The sequence below is a fragment of the Bactrocera dorsalis genome, chromosome 4, assembly GCF_023373825.1.
Source record: "Bactrocera dorsalis isolate Fly_Bdor chromosome 4, ASM2337382v1, whole genome shotgun sequence".
Classification (NCBI taxonomy): domain Eukaryota; kingdom Metazoa; phylum Arthropoda; class Insecta; order Diptera; family Tephritidae; genus Bactrocera; species Bactrocera dorsalis.
In genome coordinates this window covers 25,595,132-25,613,522 of record NC_064306.1, presented here as the reverse complement: position 1 = coordinate 25,613,522, position 18,391 = coordinate 25,595,132, and the positions used below count along the sequence as shown (strand labels likewise).

Here is an 18,391-nt window from a genome sequence, read left to right as displayed (position 1 = left end):
AGTTTACCGACTGTTGCGCCAAAGATACCTTCGTTGCCCACCCTGGCGTTAAAGTCTCCAAGCACGATTTTGACATCGTGGCGGGGGCATCTCTCATAAGTGCGCTCCAAGCACTCATAAAAAGGCATCCTTGGTCACATCGTCCTTCTTTTCCGTCGGGGCGTGGGCGCAAATCAGCGATATGTTGAAGAGCCTCGCTTTGATGCGTATTGTGGCTAGATGTTCATTCGCCGCAGTGAATGATAGTACTCGGCGACGGAGTCTCTCTCCCACCACGATTCCTACACCAAACTTGCGTTCCTTTATATGGCCACTGTAGTAAATGTCACAAGGACTACTAGTCTCTTTCCTTGTCCCGTCCATCGCATTTCTTGGACGGCGGTGATGTCAGCCTTTGTTTCCCCCGAGGACATCAACCAGCTGGGCAGCGGCACCTTCTCAATTAAGGGACCGGACATTCCAGGTGCATGCCCCCAATTCGTAGTCCTTATTGCGTTTGCCATGGCCGTCATCAAGGGGGGGTCTCTCATCCAAGGCTGTTGTTGCTTTTTCATTGCAGTGTTTTTTTTACGTGGCGGGTCCCAAACCCAGCGCACAACCCTATGCAGGGGGTGGATCCTTCTCACTTTAGCTCGCCTTCAAACGGATGTTCTTAGGCTACCCAGAGGATACTTGGTCAAAGACCGGAAGTCGTGAGCTGCTTGAGTCACATGTAAAAGAATCGTTTCTGGCCACTCCCAAGTGAATAGCAATCAGAGAACTTTCCTCACTTGCTTGAACTTTTACACTCCATCCTCCATTGTTTGTCTAGTCAGCGAAAATAGTCGTTATGGATTTTGTGAAGGGTACTGTTTGATTTCTTGCTACTTGCTGTATACTCTTTTCAGGTCTTCGTTTTTTTAAATAATTGTGGTACAATTAATATTTTCATATTATATTCGCCAAGGCCTTTGAAGACCTCGCAGCACATCTAATGTGGAGACAAAACGAGTCAGGATGCAGATTTTACTGTTGTTGACACAAGAAGGATCGCTGAATGAAAGTGGAGGAGAGATTAACGATGGGTTCACAAAGTTGAAAGCTATGACTCACAAGTCGGGCGCCGATGCAGTAGATAACTTGGCGTCTGAAACGGATCGTGAACCCGAGGAAGATCCAATGGAGTCCTCGAGAGACATGGAAAACCCTAAGCAACATGAAGACTTCGTCATCAATCAAGAGCCTTTGGCTAATGGAGAGTATTTTTGAAGATTGAGGACACATGGCAAACTGCGCAGGTAAAGTTAGGACATATATAATGACTAATAGTCATACTTAAAGTAGCTTAAGTTTTTCGTATTTCTTTGACTCCGCCATTCCAACCAAACAGTCCACAAACTCTTATCGACAAGCATTAGAGGTGGATCCTCCAACAACACGGAGTAGGGGAAGAATTATTATGATATTTTGCCGTACTTAAGGACTTACAGAAAGATTTCAGGAAGCAATTTAATTTAGCAAAGTTATCCCAAGGAGAAGATCAATGGGATAACTATTATTACCTCTTAAGGTCATATAAAAAATAATTAAGGAAAGCAACATAAAAATCGTGGAGAACTGTTTGTAATGATATCGAAAATATGGCAGAAGCGTCTCGACTTAGGAAAATAAAGGAAAATAATTGCACGATCGGTGCACAGCATTGGATACCTTCAGAAGCCAGACCACTGCTGGAAGGTATCCAGTGAAGAGTCTTTAGGCTTGCTAATGGGTACTTATTTCCCAGACGGCTCTGGAAACCGCACGATAAAGTATACACTAAGCAATGAAGTAGAGACAGAGTACATTCCTGTAGACATAGTGTCAGATGCTAATGTACTTTGGGCGATAGACCGTTTCAAAACCTTTAAAATCGCCGAGATCGGACGGTATATTCTCAGCACAGTTTCATCAATACCAGAGCTACATAATAACCTAGTTATCAGCCATGGTTGGGGCATTGCAATTCAACTATATTTCCTTGTTATGGATGAAGCAATGATGTGCAGATCAGTCCGAAGGGGTACGAACAGCGTAGGCTGCTGATGTTACAGTATCGGTTGGACGAATCGAATACACTCGCTAACCAGACAATATTAAATGATATTAATAATGTCAATGAACAGCTAGTATTCTTCGCTAGGAAACACAATAGGGGGATTCTCTTACTCTTGCAAGATTGCAGATTGCAAAAATCTTATACCGAAACATACAAGGGCACGAGAGCATCCATTGCAGAATCTAGTGATATATGAACGTTTTTGACTTACGGTATATTGGTATGGTGGCCAACAATGAAAAAGAAATACGCGGTAAGACGTATAGATGGCATACAAGAGTAGCCAGTATTTGCATCACTGGAACTTTCAGAACAACGCCCAGTCTGGCACTTAACGTAATTTTACACCTACTGCCCAAAGACTTTTTCTTGCAAATGACAGTGAAGTCAGCTCTTAGACAGAGGTAGTCCTCCCATTTATTCGGCAGCAACAAGGGATAGTCTATGATACTTAAAAAGTACCCATTCCTTCTCATTATCATGTATTTTCCTAATCCTACAGAGTTAAATCTAAGTCAGATCCCCAATTATACCCATTATCAATATTGTCTTCCCTTTTCATAGAAGAGTGGGAAAGGGGCGAGTTAGATAACCGAGTGTTTCTTGAAGTCTCGGAGGTAGCTCAGATAAAATTTTTCACCCTGATGAACTTTATCAGAAGTATGGGGTGATTCAGAGAGGAGCCAATAGAGTGAGAGGACTTTAGTTCAGGTGGTAACACAATAGACCTCCTAAAGGTCTAAATGCGTTGTGAGAGAGATAGTCCCTCTACATACCTACTCTGTTCTGTAGTTATCAGTTTAGATTCTCAGCAATGACAATTATACCTAAATTAAGTGTTGCAAAAGTAAAGTGTAGCCGTAAACAATACCTTGTTTAGTCTTAACTACTAAATGGGGTCTACATTATAATCCCTCACAATTCCTTGACATAACAAAGATTGTATTCATACTCAAAATTTTATATTCGCATGCAACCGTCCTTACTTGTCAGCAATTATTTTTGACTTCAACAGATTACAATCTAAATACCAATAATAAATACATACATATGTACACTTTTACTACAACAACTCGCTTCAGCCTCTTTCCCTGCAAACCAATTTCTTGATTTATTTTACGGACTCATCGTTGAATTGATAAAATTATTTTATCAAAATTGTACAAAAGCACAAGCACATTCACACCATTGACATACATACATATATAATAAAAACATGATTGTGAGCGCCAAGCGACTTTACGTATGTAGTATGTACTCAACGTGATGATTACTTGCGATCTGTGAAGAGAATAACTCCAACGTCTTCTCAGCAAGAACTAGTATAATATCTACAAATGAGTGGCAGTGTTATTAGCAATTTTGCTTATACATACATGCATTTGTATACCGGCATTATCAGAGCACGGATTACACTGATAATGGGAAATATATGGTATGGTCGAGCGAGAAATATGCTTTCAATTTGACACATTCAACAGTTTATCAATAGATTCGGCGGCTGAACAACGCCGAGTATAAGGAGCGGAACAACTACCTTATAATTCCATGTGAGAGTGAACAAACTGAATGCTTACACGAAATTATTAAATATCAATAAATTTTATTTTAAATTCGAAATAGTTATGGAAGAAAGGTTAACTGCGCGTTCCGTTTAAAGAGATTCGAAATCCGTTTATTGAAAATTTGGTGTTAACCGAGTTCTTCTGCCAGAAGAAATAACGGTAGTGTACCGCGTATTTTAGTGTCCTCAAGGAAGCAAGTGAGAAATATAGTAAATAAGAGATGGTCACGTATTCATGTTATGTATACGCCGCGGATACCCATTGTACTAAGCGTATATTTGAAAATTGTAATATGCTCAAATCCACTATTCTTAAAAATATTTTGCTGTATGGAATTTTTATAAGAAAACATTTAAATGCAATTTTGTGAAGTTAAAAATATATTTACATATACTCTTGCAACCTGTTGCTACAGGGTATAATAGTTTTGTTCAAAACTAATCGAGATACATAGATATAGAGTTATACAAGGTGCGTTCCAAAGTAAACAGGACTTTAAAATTAAAAAAACAGAACAAATGGTTTTTTGGGCAAAATCAATTTTTTTTATTCAAAATAGTCTCCTTCTGCTTCAATACATCTTTTTGCACGGTCCAAAAGCATGTCGAACGAGGGTTTTAGCTCGTTGCCCGGTATGCCGGTGCAATCCATTTGATTTGGAGATGTTACATTCCAGTTCCATGAATTTCAATGATGATTTCGGCTGATTTTTTATGAATTCACTCACAGTTTCGATGGAATTTCCGGTGATCACGGATTTTGATTGGCGATCAACATATCGTCATTTATGTCCTCACGACCACTTTGAAAGCGTTGAAACTACTCGTGGCCTCTACTACGAGATAGGCAATAATCGTAATTCATCAATTAAAATGTTTCGGTAAAAGTTTTATCAATTTTAAAACAAAATTTAATGTTGGCTCTTTGGTCGAAGCTCATTTTCGCACCGATAACACAAACATACTGACACTTAAAACGCAATAACTTCACTTCCAATCAATGAAATGTCATGAAATTCTCACTGAACAATCGATAAAGATAGCAGATTCTAACGCACCAGTCGACATATAGATGGCGACATCAGGGGGCGTTAGATTCAAAAAGTCCTGTTTACTTTGGAACGCGCCTTGTATATATATAAATGATCATGAAGACGAGAAAAGTTGAAATACGGGTCTGTCTGTCCGTCCGTTTATCCGTGAAAGCTGTAACTTGAATAAATATTGTGATGTCTTGATGAAACTTGGTATACGGTTTCCTTGGTAAAAACAAAAATACAAGTTCGTAGATGGGCGTAATTGGACCACTGTCACGCTCACAAATCGCTAAATTAAAATATAAAACTTTAATTTGGCACAGGGGATCTCAAATGGGGGAAAAAATCTTCTAAACGAATTTCCTTTATAAGAGCCGGTATGTAAATTGGAGAAAGAGCGTGGCACCGCCCACTTTTTTATGAATTTACATATCTTGGGACCCAACTCACCGATTTCGACTAAACTTGGTAGGTAGCATTTTTTTCATATTCCCGAAATCGGATCACAACCACGCCTACTTCCCATATAACACAATTTTAATTTCCATTTTATTCTTTAAAGTATTATATACATATATGTATATCCTTTAAAGTATGTCGTCTTACGACCAAAAATTGTCCAAATTCAAGCAGACCTGTTCCATCCCCTAGGCACCGAATATTTAGACCCCGGTACCTATAGTTAACTTTTGACCAAAAATATCAGCCAATGTGTGAGATATACATACAATTGAAATTAAAAGAAAATCGGGCCAATACTTCCCTCAGCTCCCATATACCTAGTGTACAGATTTTCGAACTTCCAGTTTATTTTATGCTGGATATATCGGCCAATAATTGAGTTATCTCAATGAAAATAACATAACCACACGATTGATGAAACAGGGAACATTTTTTTAGTATGTGGCATGATAAAAGTTAATAATTAAATCGACTCGATACTACCCCAACTCCCCCATATACTATATGTATATAGAAAATGATTTTAGTTTTTCTGACAAATCTTATGCCGGATTTGTCGGTCAGTGTATAAGTTATATAGAGTTTATGTATATATAAAATTGCTTAGATTCCGATCATCTGGTCATCTTAAGGTATTTCTAACCTAAGATTGCAAAATACTACAAGCTTTTAGGAATCGTACGACACCAACTGTTGTATTTATTTTAAAATGAAAATGGAATATTTATGGATGTAAACTGATTACTGATCGGTGGGTTATGGGTTTGTTTCAAAAACTTTTTAGTTCGATGTAACGTTTCTGTTAAAAACAACTAAAAGCGCGATAAATCAATAAATAAAAACGACGTATACATTAAATTTCCAGGATGGTACACAAAAACTTAATGGTAGGCGCTCAAAAGAAGACCAATTTTTATCAAATTCGGCACCCAACACTATCCCGACGGTGCGAATAGGTCTACAATCACGCCTATTTCTCATTGTAGCATAATTAATAAAATTCACCTTAGATATTTCAGAAGTACATTTTAAAACGGTAGTATTTAGTAATTATGCCGACAGGTACACAAATATCGCAATCTCGTTCGATCTTGATCAATAATGGTTGCGACATGTCCAATTTTCCTAAATTTGCTTTGAAGTGCGCGAACAACTTTTGTTGGGTTTGGCTCATTTGGAAACACACAAACAGTCGACTGCTCTTTACTTTCGGGCGTATAGGCGAAAATCACGTTTCACTATCTGTCACGATTTTATAAACGTGTTTTTAAGCATTGCTATCGTATGGTTTTAAGATTCCTTTCGACCAATCGACAAGAGTCCTTTTTGAGCGATCGACACAGCATCAATAGTTTTCGGAGCAATAACTGATTTGGACGACCTTTACGAAATCCATCTTGGAGTTTTTTCATTTCATCGCCAAAAATTGTAATTTGGCACAGAGGATTGCAGTAGCAAGGGGCACCTCTGGGCAAATGGGTTTGGGCGTGGGCGTGGTCCCGTCCTCTAGTAGATTTAACGTACATATCTCTTAATCTAAACCGGATTGACAAGCCCCACTTTTTTTAATGTATAAGATATATAATTGAAATTTGGAAATAATACTTTTATGATAATATTATCTCTGTGTATCAACAATGGTTTAAATCGGGAAAATGCTTCTTTTAGTCTTCATATACCTGATATAAAGATTTTCGAACTACCGGGTAACTTTAACCACATATTATATATCGGCCAATATGTGCGTTATCTTAGTAAAATTGAGTGAACGTGTTTTTCTACTAACGGTGTACCTTTGTGTTTAAAATGAATAAAATCGGGTGAAAACTTGGCCTATACCCATATAACTAACAACCCTTATGAACTTCAAGGTAATAATCGAGAGTATGAAATGTTCGCTTATACCTGAATTTAGGCTTTCCTTGCTTTTTTTTTAATAAATAAAATATGAAATATGAAAGTCGGGGTTCCGAGGGAATAGGACGAAGACCCCCCCAAGCCATCAGTTTATTGATATACTTTAGATCAGTTTATTGATATACTGATGGCTCAGGGGGGTCTTCGTCCTATTCCCTCGGAACCCCGACTTCCTCTCTACGGACCTGGGAATGTACTAAATATTATTACAATAACCTATGTACTTATGTATTTAATAGATTGCTCTGGTAGACTAATAGGCCACACGCGGTCCTTAATACATGAAAGTATAATACACAAATGAAAACGAAAACGTTATTTCCGATATAAGAATCCAAAGGATTGGACTCGGTGTCTTATCGGTTCCACATACTGCGTCTAAGAAAACTGACTTCCTTGTTTATTAGCAACAATAATTACAAGGTGCGTTCCAAAGTAAACAGGACTTTTTGAATCTAGCGCCCCATCTATATGTCGTTTTACCAATTTTAAAATAAAATTTAATGTTGGCTCTTCGTTCGAAGCTCATTTTCGCACCAAAAACACAAACATACTGACACTTAAAACGCAATAACTTCACTTCCAATTTATGAAATGTCATGAAATTCTCACTGGACAATCCATAAATATAGGAGATTCTAACGCACCAGTCGACATATAGATGGCGCCCTCCTTGTATACATACATAAGTTTATTAGTTTCGGTCATGCGATGCTATGGCTATGATATACATTACCATACTAATACCAAGGGATAGTGCTTAAGGTTTAATTTCGAATACGATTCCTACAAATCTTTGTCATTGGAATAAATAAAGTATTAAATTTTATTTTTTCTTTGAATTCTAATGTCTTTTATTTATGAATTATTTTACTTTTAATTTAATTGATATTTAAACTGCCCTACCTTTTAAGTTGAGTAAAACTGGGCGCAATGTGCAAATTTTGCAAAAATTGGTTTAGTAGTTTGGTAGATAACTCCGGAGGAAACGGGACAAGTTATATATACATATGTACATATGTATATTTCTATATAGTATGTAGTATATAAAGCAGAAGTGAAATCTATTTTTTGAACTTTTCCAGCATAGAGCCGAGACGCTTTTTTTCTCTTAGCTTAATTCTGACCAAGTGTACTATCTACATATATTTTATATAGTGATACAATTTAAGCCGGTATATCTACATACATATATGTAAAATCTGATTTTTTGCCAAATAAATCTCCAATTTTAATAATTTGATTTTTTAGTTTGCCAACACAATGGATCCAGCAACATTCCTGAATATGGCCAATCAGGTCATAAAGTTGAAAATGTTTCCTTACTTTGACATTGCAAACAGCCTGCTTGCCGCATTAGCTGTTAGAGAAGATCTAGGTTCGAATGCACAATCATTTTCACGTAAACATCCACTTGCATGTTGGCTATCTACGATGCTTGTAATCTTCGCTGGAGGCATGGTCTCCAATGCCCTGCTTGGTGAACCCATATTGGCCCCTCTGAAAAACACACCACAATTATTCGTGTGCACAGTTGCATGGTGAGTATTTTACTGCATATATGTATATAAAGGTACATACATACATTTGAAAACATATAATATTTAACAATAATTTAACAGGTACTTGGTTTTTTACACACCCTTTGATATCGGTTACAAAATTGGCAAGTTCCTCCCAATTGAAGTAGTTGCTAGTGGAATGAAAGAGATTTACCGTACAAAGAATATTTATGATGGTGTCTCACTCGCTGCTAAGTTGTACCCAAACGCCTGGATAATTATGATTGTAATTGGAACATTGAAGGGCAACGGTGCTGCATTCACTAAACTTGTAGAAAGACTGATTCGAGGAGCCTGGACCCCGACAGCTATGGAATTCATGCAACCTTCACTGTAAGACCTTCATCTAAGACCAAATGTGTAAAATGTAAATTGTAACTGTAAATATTAATTTTTCAGCTATACCAAAGCTTCTTTGTTAGCTTCAATAATATTTGTACTGGATAAGAAGACAGACTGGATTCCAGCGCCCCTTGCTTTAGTTTACTTCGGTATTGTTATATTCCTGGTATACTTAAAACTATCTTCAATTCTTTTGGGTATACATGATCCTTTCCTACCATTCGAAAATCTGTCCTGCGCAATATTCTTCGGCGGTATTTGGGATAGCTTAGCAAAAATATTTGGACGTGGTCAAGCAAAAGGTGAAGTAAAAGGAAGCAAAAAGCGGAACTAAAAAACCGATACGCAGTGAAAGGCGTTAAAAATTAGTATAAATCTATAACCTTCAAATACAATAATAACACAACGACCCGGTTTTGAAAAGATTACAGTTATGTAAACCATTTTTGAATTTGTTTACATTTAAATCGAAGTATATTTAATAAAATTAAGTAAATATTACGCTTATTTGGCAATAAAAAAGTAAACGATTCATGTATTTGTTTATAACGGGTAATCCTTTAGAGGTACTATTTTCAATAGCCTTTTTTTTGTCGAATGTAAATATTTCGCACGCTTCGCTCAACTTAAGGTCAACATAATCGGCATACTGAGCGTACTATTTGCAACATCATCACCCATCATGAGACCCAGAATTCATTACTGGATAATATTCGACCGAATAGACCGCTTCCAGCACGCAGTGAAAAAATATAGCAGCCGTAGCTTAGAGTGTACATGAAGACCGTGGAGGGTCTATTTCGCGCCGATCGCAACTACTCGGACTGACGTATGGAATGACTTGGCACATTTTACGGCCAGATTTTAAATATAAGGCATACAAAATACAGCTCGTGCAAGAAATGAAGCCGCTCGACCTTCCCAAGCGACATCGCTTCGCTCTTGAAAAGTTCCAAGAATAACTGACGTTTTCGAACCAAATTTTGTTCAGCAACGAGGCCCATTTCTGTCTCAATGGGTATGCAAAAGCAAAATTGCGTATTTTGGACGAAGAATAACCTGAAGAGATTCAATAACTGTCTAACAAATTCTTATTTGCCTCAATTAAATAAAATATATATATTTGTATAGTATATTAATATTCCGTTAACAAATTTGAAATTTAAAATTAAATTGAATATCAGCTGATTGCTCTTGTCCGCATTGCCAACACAATTCATTTTTAAGCGAATATATGAAATAAGCTAAGTGCGTTTTATTTGACCATGAGCTATTAGCTTGTGATGGTCAAATCAAGCACGCCTAATAATAGCAAATTAAGCTATTAGTTTATATTGTATGGAAGATTTAGCCGACATAATTATGTTGACTTATCATACGCTATCATAGCTTGTATATTGGACTAGAAGCATTGCCAGTTCATCGTTTTTTTCCAAAAAAAGTAGTTGGCAATAGCGAGAAACCTCATTTTGACAGATAAAAATGTAAACAAATGAAAAATATATAAATGAAATATAAACAAATGCACGAAATGGAAAATTTTATAAAAGATGCGGTAAGTGAGGTTTTTAAAATAAAATTAAGACGAAATTAAACTTTGTCTGCTTTCCAGTTGCTTGATAATGTGTACATAAATTCAAATAATGAAGAGGATAAAGAAATATTGAATATCCTGTCTGTTATAGCTGCTGAATCAAGTTCGTCATCAGAGGATTCAGAACAAGAACAGATGGAGCATTCAAAATGCTCTAATTTAATGGATACTATTGATAATTTTGAAGATGAGGATTTCAAATATCACTTTCGTTTGAGTCGCACCACTTTAGATTACTTAATAGGTATGATTGGCTTTTGTTATGAGACGTTTCTTTATGAGTATATTTTTTTGCAGGAAGATATGAAGAAAGTGAAAGAACCCGTTTTGTTACGAAATCCGGAAAAGCCAAAGTTCCTGCTAAAACAATGATCTACATGTACGTATGGTATTTAAGTAATACAATTACCTACAAACAACTAGCCGTATTGTTTGGTGTTACGAAGTCCACAGCATGGGCGGTTGTTCGTCGGGTTGTCGCGTGGCTTATTTCAATAGGCCATGAGTTCATTAAGTGGCCAACTGCAAATGCGCTGGAAGAAACCACTCGCAAGTTTTTACAAAGAAAGCAAATACCAGGTGTTATCGGTGCTATTGATTGCACCCACATAACTATTAACGCACCAATAAAAGACAAGCATATATATTTTGATCGGAAACGGAATTATAGCATTGTTCTACAGGCCATTGTCGATGCTGATAAAAAATTTATTGACATTTATTGTGGGGAACCCGGATCATATCATGACTGTACAGTTTTAAAAAGGTCAGCATTTTATAGAAAAGCGGAAAGTAATATGGAAAGTTTATTTCCAAATTCTACATTTATTCTCGGGGACTCGGCATACCCTTGCAGAAATTACCTCATACCGGTATTTAAAGATTATGGTTCGTTAACGCCTAATCAAATCAGCTTTAACAAAACACATTCTTCAGCAAGAATAGTTGTGAAAAATGCATTTGGAGAACTAAAAGGACGGTTTCGAAGGCTTCTTAAATTTACGGAGCACAGAAATATATGTGCAATTTCAAATTTAGTGGCAAGTGCATGTATTATGCACAACATATGTATTATAACAAACGACGATACTATTATTGATCATCAAATTGAAAGTTCCGAACCGGAACCGAAACCTGCTAATGAGGGGTCGAGAGAAGCAAGTGGAGATCGTCGGAATCAGTTGCTAACAATTTTAACATCAAGAAACCAATAATTTTTTTAAAATGCATATTCAGAGCAACATTTTTTTAGTGCATATGTATGCATATATAAGTACGACTACACATACAGTGGCTCAAACTCAAAAAATAAAATTGTTTATAATTTTGTGACTTGTATGTACATATATTTGTTTGTGTTTTATATAAACACGTATGTACATGTGCGTATGCATTTTTTCAAGATATGTACATATGTATAAAATACATTTTATGATAAGCTTGACTGTGTATTTTCGTGAAATAAAACAATATCTATTGGTTGTAAAATCAATTAGTTTTGCTATCTTTTATTCATAACATACAGCTGTAGAAGTTTTAGTTTTTCTTCTTCTAAGTTTAATTTTTTTTGTTCGATTTCTATGTGGAGATTTCTTTTTTCCACCAAATCCTGCATCTTACTTTGTATATTCGCATAGAATTTCGCCTTTTCTTCTGCCCTTTTTCTTTTTAGCTCGATTTTTCCTTCAAAATATCGTTCTTTAGTGCTTTCCCGATATCGGGAATATGGATTAGCATTTGCTGTGTTCGGCTCTTGTGGATACACTTCAGTTGGTGTACACATGCTACGATTTAGTGCAGATCGGCTCTGTCTAGAGGTACTTGACATATCGTCGAACATTGCTTCAAAATCAGTCGACACTTTTAACAACTGATTTACTGTTTAAAAATATAAAAAAAACGAATTCAATATAAGCAATACGTAATGAAAATTAAATTTGAACTAACCACTTGACTCAATCAATGTCTCTAGAGGATCTGTTCCAATGTTTATGCTGTGGTTGTCGGACACTAAGCGACTTTCTCCAAAAATTTCGTCCATTTCTGACATATATGGTATTGTGCACGGAGAAGTTCCAGTCTGCTTATCTTTCGCTGTGTTATATGCCTTCAAAAGCGTTCGCATTTTTGCTACAAGAGCAGCCACATTCACCGTTGTATCCTGTGAAAACAAATGTAATAAATATTTATACATTAACTTGAAATTATTCTTACCGTAAATCCTTGAAATATCATGTCTTCCAAGACGTTTTCATAGGCGAACTTTTTCTTGCGCGCATGCAGGAACTCATCCTTCCTCTTGTTGTAGCACTTCAGGAATAGGAGCGTCTCGGCCTCTGTCCAAACTTTTCTTTTGCTGTTGATAAACAAATAATAAATAATTATTTTGTTTGTGAAAAGTCTGTTTACAAATTTACCTTTTCTCCATGTCAAACATTGCGACGCGAAAAATTGAATATCAGCTGATTGTTATTGCCCGCGTTGCCAACATAATTCATATTTAAGCGAAAATGTGAAATAATACTATGTTCAGACCGAAAATTTCAAAGATTAGTTTACATTTAAGCATTTCATAATCCAACAGTGTTCTCACTGCCGTTAGAAAGATCAAAAAACAGCTGTTATTGTCACATCGCTTAATATTTATCAAAAGAAAATATTGTCATATAGTATTTTGTAATAAAAGCCGTCTGTTTTTAATATTTTCCATATAATTGAAATAATGGAGGCAGTTTTTCGTTTGCTTGGTCGATTTTCAGGTGAAATTAGATTCATTGCTTTAAAAAAAATTTGTTTTTTTTTATATTTTTTTTCCCTTTGCAGTGTCTAAATCAGCTGTGACAATGTAACAGATTTCCAGTGCTGACTAGTAGCAAAATCAGAGTCGCACGGACAGATTTAGCGTGGATCAGTTTCAAATCATTTCAATGAAGTGATTTGGAACTGTCATTTTTGTATGGCGAAATCTTGATAAATTTTTAAGATTAGTGGGATAATCCATTCAACAGCCGAAATCGTGTGATTAAGTGTCGGTCTGAACATAGTATAAGCTAAATGCGTATTAGGTTTTGATGGTCAAAAAAACACGGCTAATATGAAATATAGTTGATCTTGAGATCTTGTATAAAATTTATCAATCTTCATCCACATTCCTTAAATCGCAATGAAAATATTTATATAATTACTGGATTTTTTCTTCAGCAATTACTTAAGAACTGGACCTTAACGCAAACAAATTGTTTTTTTTTTAAGAATTTTGAGTAATTTCTCATATTTCCTTCTGTTATTTATTATTCAAAATGATATGAATGGTCTAAATGAATTTGGAATCATGTACACAAAACTACACAGATGTCCATTTTGTATGTACACATCTCTGTTGCCTTGCTAATGCCTTTTACTCCAATGATATTTTAATATTGTGTTCAAAGTTAAGTTTTTAATGCAAAAAATAAATAGGTAAATTTATTTGTTTCAAATTATCAATTGTTATTACAAATGATTTAACAGAACTAACTTATGTTTTTATTTGTAAAATAACGTCAGTTTTGTTAGAGCTTTGAATAATTTTATAATAATTACATATAAGTGGCATCACTCCTCTCTACTGTCAACTCTACTGTCCTCTCCACTGTCGTCGGCAAATTTAAAAATATTTTCAAGTTAGTGAGAGCGACAACTGAGAGCCTGCAGTCGTGTAGTCGTGCAGCTGTCTGCATAACTTTGTCCATAAGAACGTGTGTATTTTAATATTTGACAGATGTCGCTTGCAGTCTGTCGCGCTCTATGTGTTCAGCATATGAATGTTTTTGTTTGCAACGCAAAACTTAGTTAAAATTGAATGATTTGAAATAAATTTTTAAAATTTAATTGAATTCAATAAGAAAATGAATTATGAGAAGCGAAAGTCATTTGAAATAAATTTTTAAAATTTAATTGAATTCAATAAGAAAATGAATTATGAGAAGCGAGTTGGTGAGGACGTCAAAGAAAAAGGGCGAGAACGAGGTCAACTATATCTCTATAACCTTAAACTATTGATGAATTCGTGTGTTTGTAATGGAAATGCCCGAGGACAATCCTTAGTAAACCATTCAAGGTTGTCTGGAAAATTTTCTTACATCTAATTAAGTATATAATGGTACACGGAAAAGTTACGAAGCGCCGGTGGCTCGCTAGAAGAAGTTATTGCAACGCTGTCCGAAATCTAAGGCAGTTGCTCAAACAGAAATATTGTGAAACCTTAAATACATGATTTTGAAGACCTTTGGTCCTAAAAAGTCGATATGCTTTTTAAGAAGAAGTTGATTGTATTGGTCATGATATGCGTTTGTTCATTAATACAAATGCCAAAAATATTTAAAGCGAAATAACATCAATTTCAACTGCTGCACAGCAAACTGAAGTACATATTACAAAGTTCCTTAATAATTCCAAAAACAACGCCTTTGCTCAGTCGTTGTCGTCGTTGCTTTTGCGCGACTTTTTGGCCAAAAACAACACACTAATGATGCCGCAGTCACCGTATTCCCCAGATCTGGCCCCCTGTAACTTTTTCTTGTTCCCTAAACTAAAGAGGCCCATGAAAGGACGAAGTTACGCTTCTTTTGACGAGATAAAGACGGCATCGAAGGAGGAGCTGAAGACGATAAAAAAAAAATTATTTTTTGAAGTGCTTCGAAGGTTAGAAAAACCGTTGGCACAAGTGTATAATATCTCATGGCGACTACTTTGAAGGGGACAAAATAGATATTCATGAATAAATAAATAATTTTTGAAAAAACACAAAATTCGCGATACTTTTTGAACCCACCTCGTACGTATAACTTATACTTTCGTACATATAAATACATACATATGTATATTCGGCAAGAGATTTTTTAGAAAAACTAAAATCATTATATTTATGTAGTACACAATCAGAAGGATGCCCAATGAATCTGGTAATGGTCAATGAAATTTTCATTGAGATAATTCAAATATTGGCAAATATATTCAGCATAAAATCACCAAGAAGTTCGAAAAACTTTATATTAAATGTATGGAGGCTCAGGAAAGTATTGACCCAATTCCACCAATTTTGGATACACAGAATTACTACTGCAGGAAAAGGATTCTATCTGAATTTCTATTACATATCTTACACATTGACCGATATTTTCGAACAAAAGTCAACTATGGGTACTTTGGTCCACATATTAGGTACTTAGGGACTTGAACAGTTTTGGTTGGATTTGAACAATTTTCTTTCATAAAGGGGAATGCACTAAAGACGTTATTCGTTCAAAATTCAATCTCATTATATTAATTGCTTCTCTATTTCTGTACTGAAAAATAAAAGAATCAGTTGGAATTTAAAAATTATCTATATGAGAAGTAGGCGTGGTTATTGTCCGATTTGGCTCATGCGTGACATAGGAACATACAAAGAATGCCACGATCCAAATTTTATCGAATTCGGTCAGTCGGGACCCGAGATATGGGATTTCACCAAAAAGTGGTCAGTGCCACACCCATCGTAAATTTTTTACCACGGTCCATATAAAACCTTGTTATGCCATCCCGGTTGCAAATTTTTACGTTTCTGGCGTATTTAGTTATCGATTTATCGCGCACACTTCCGGTAGGAGTTCTTGTAATATTTGAGCTGGGTGAATTTGGTTGTAGCTTTAGTGGTTTAGGAGATATGAAAATTAAACATATTAGAGGGCGGGGCCACGACCTCTTTTTCAAAATCTTTTATCCACAGGTGCCCTTGCTACTGCGATGACCTGTGCCAAATTATGTGAACAAAACTATAACACTCTGTAGCAACTGGTTGCAAGACTATAAAAAATGAAAAAAATATGCAATAATGTACAGTAGAATCCCCATTATCCGAACATCTATTATCCGAATATCTCATTCGTCTCGGCTCTAATTGTCAATCGGATCCCATTCAGTTGTTACAACTGAAACGCATCAGGGGCTTGGCCGCAATGAAACGATGTGATTCTTTACGTCAAAGACCAATAACAAGTTATTTCCAACCAAAATTTTAAATTACATAGGCATTATGTAATACATTATTTATTGTTATAACGGGTGATTTTTTTGAGGTTAGGATTTTCATGCATTAGTATTTGACAGATCACGTGGGATTTCAGACATGGTGTCAAAGAGAAAGATGCTCAGTATGCTTTGACATTTCATCATGAATAGACTTACTAACGAGCAACGCTTGCAAATCATTGAATTTTATTACCAAAATCAGTGTTCGGTTCGAAATGTGTTTATCGACAAATTTTGTTCAGCGATGAGGCTCATTTCTGGTTGAATGGCTACGTAAATAAGCAAAATTGCCGCATTTGGGGTGAAGAGCAACCAGAAGCCGTTCAAGAACTGCCCATGCATCCCGAAAAATGCACTGTTTGGTGTGGTTTGTACGCTGGTGGAATCATTGGACCGTATTTTTTCAAAGATGCTGTTGGACGCAACGTTACGGTGAATGGCGATCGCTATCGTTCGATGCTAACAAACTTTTTGTTGCCAAAAATGGAAGAACTGAACTTGGTTGACATGTGGTTTCAACAAGATGGCGCTACATGCCACACAGCTCGCGATTCTATGGCCATTTTGAGGGAAAACTTCGGACAACAATTCATCTCAAGAAATGGACCCGTAAGTTGGCCACCAAGATCATGCGATTTAACGCCTTTAGACTATTTTTTGTGGGGCTACGTCAAGTCTAAAGTCTACAGAAATAAGCCAGCAACTATTCCAGCTTTGGAAGACAACATTTCCGAAGAAATTCGGGCTATTCCGGCCGAAATGCTCGAAAAAGTTGCCCAAAATTGGACTTTCCGAATGGACCACCTAAGACGCAGCCGCGGTCAACATTTAAATGAAATTATCTTCAAAAAGTAAATGTCATGAACCAATCTAACGTTTCAAATAAAGAACCGATGAGATTTTGCAAATTTTATGCGTTTTTTTTTTAAAAAAAGTTATCAAGCTCTTAAAAAATCACCCTTTAGCTCGGTTTTTATATATCGTACATATTATCTAAACTACACTTGTAAAACTTATTACATAATAAAACTTTATTATATGTAATTTAAATATTGTTTGATTTGCTTTGAAATCGATTATCCGGATTTTCGATTATACGGAATACCCCTGGTTTTATTTGATCCGGATAATCGGGATTCTACTGTAATAATATACACAATCTCTAATCAATAAACGCTTTAAAATCAACGAATATTAGCGATATTCAAAGAGACTTTTACGAGTATATGTCAAGTCACACATCTTTATTGGCTTGAAGATGGTACTCTTACTCCAAACAGTCAAGGCGTTGCTGCGTTTTGATTCTGTTTTAATATGCATCTCGCCTCTACGATCCCATTCAAATTGACGATGACCTATCTGTCCACACTTGAAACACTTTATCTGCTTTATCTTATCACAACCGTTGGCCAAATGAGATTCACTTCCACACTTGAAGCACTTTCTTTGGACCTTTGGTTCTACCGGCGTTGATGCGCCATGCCATGATTTCTCTCTGCTTGAAGGCTTTCGAGAATCATGTACTCTCTCATATACTCTTAACTGCTCTTTGAGTTCTTGAATTGTTCGTGCCTGATATAAAACTGTTTTATTTAATTTCGAATCCGGAATTTTTTCAATAAAATACAAAATTAGACTCTCGTCATCTAAACCCACTGGCTTGGCAATTTCTATCAAAGCGTACAAATATTCGCGAAAACTTTCGTTACTATTCTTACGACGATTCTGTAATGTCCGATGAATATCGAGTGATGTTGGTCTTGCACTAAACTCACTCCTTAACGC

The 18,391-nt window shown here is 36.0% G+C and overlaps 3 protein-coding genes across 4 annotated transcripts; 2 read left to right on the top strand and 1 right to left on the bottom strand.

Annotated features, from left to right (window-relative positions):
• Positions 1-3,563: 3,563 nt before the first annotated feature.
• LOC105231337 (trimeric intracellular cation channel type 1B.1) lies at positions 3,564-9,406 on the top strand. 2 transcript variants are annotated; one of them, XM_049456004.1, is made up of 4 exons: positions 3,564-3,851; positions 8,309-8,598; positions 8,680-8,952; positions 9,019-9,406. In XM_049456004.1, the coding sequence occupies exons 2-4, from the start codon at positions 8,321-8,323 to the stop codon at positions 9,293-9,295; spliced, it is 828 nt and encodes a 275-aa protein (XP_049311961.1). In that variant the 5' UTR covers positions 3,564-3,851; positions 8,309-8,320; the 3' UTR covers positions 9,296-9,406. The 2 variants fall into 2 exon arrangements, with proteins under 2 accessions (XP_049311961.1, XP_029409000.2); XM_029553140.2 differs by lacking the exon at positions 3,564-3,851 and adding an exon at positions 8,169-8,232.
• A 1,009-nt stretch (positions 9,407-10,415) lies between these two features.
• Positions 10,416-11,957, top strand: LOC105231365 (uncharacterized). The gene is made up of 3 exons (XM_049455999.1): positions 10,416-10,516; positions 10,574-10,799; positions 10,853-11,957. Exons 1-3 carry the CDS (start codon positions 10,469-10,471, stop codon positions 11,767-11,769), a joined length of 1,191 nt encoding a protein of 396 aa, XP_049311956.1. The 5' UTR covers positions 10,416-10,468; the 3' UTR covers positions 11,770-11,957.
• A 74-nt stretch (positions 11,958-12,031) lies between these two features.
• Positions 12,032-13,076, bottom strand: LOC105231343 (uncharacterized). The gene is made up of 4 exons (XM_011212606.3): positions 12,973-13,076; positions 12,770-12,911; positions 12,503-12,716; positions 12,032-12,433 (listed from the first exon to the last, which is right to left on the bottom strand). Exons 1-4 carry the CDS (start codon positions 12,990-12,992, stop codon positions 12,057-12,059), a joined length of 753 nt encoding a protein of 250 aa, XP_011210908.2. The 5' UTR covers positions 12,993-13,076; the 3' UTR covers positions 12,032-12,056.
• Between the last annotated feature and the right edge of the window lie 5,315 nt (positions 13,077-18,391).

Excerpts from the sequence above, each read along its gene's own strand:
- LOC105231337 (XM_049456004.1), top strand. The coding sequence starts at position 8,321 with ATGGATCCAGCAACATTCCTGAATATGGCCAATCAGGTCATAAAGTTG. Across the intron at positions 8,599-8,679 it reads TTCGTGTGCACAGTTGCATG|GTACTTGGTTTTTTACACAC; the intron begins GTGAGTATTTTA and ends ATAATTTAACAG. Across the intron at positions 8,953-9,018 it reads GAATTCATGCAACCTTCACT|CTATACCAAAGCTTCTTTGT; the intron begins GTAAGACCTTCA and ends TTAATTTTTCAG.
- LOC105231365 (XM_049455999.1), top strand. The coding sequence starts at position 10,469 with ATGAAATATAAACAAATGCACGAAATGGAAAATTTTATAAAAGATGCG. Across the intron at positions 10,517-10,573 it reads AAAATTTTATAAAAGATGCG|TTGCTTGATAATGTGTACAT; the intron begins GTAAGTGAGGTT and ends TCTGCTTTCCAG. Across the intron at positions 10,800-10,852 it reads CACTTTAGATTACTTAATAG|GAAGATATGAAGAAAGTGAA; the intron begins GTATGATTGGCT and ends ATTTTTTTGCAG.
- LOC105231343 (XM_011212606.3), bottom strand. The coding sequence starts at position 12,992 with ATGTTTGACATGGAGAAAAG. Across the intron at positions 12,912-12,972 it reads ATGTTTGACATGGAGAAAAG|CAAAAGAAAAGTTTGGACAG; the intron begins GTAAATTTGTAA and ends GTTTATCAACAG. Across the intron at positions 12,717-12,769 it reads TGATATTTCAAGGATTTACG|GATACAACGGTGAATGTGGC; the intron begins GTAAGAATAATT and ends TTGTTTTCACAG.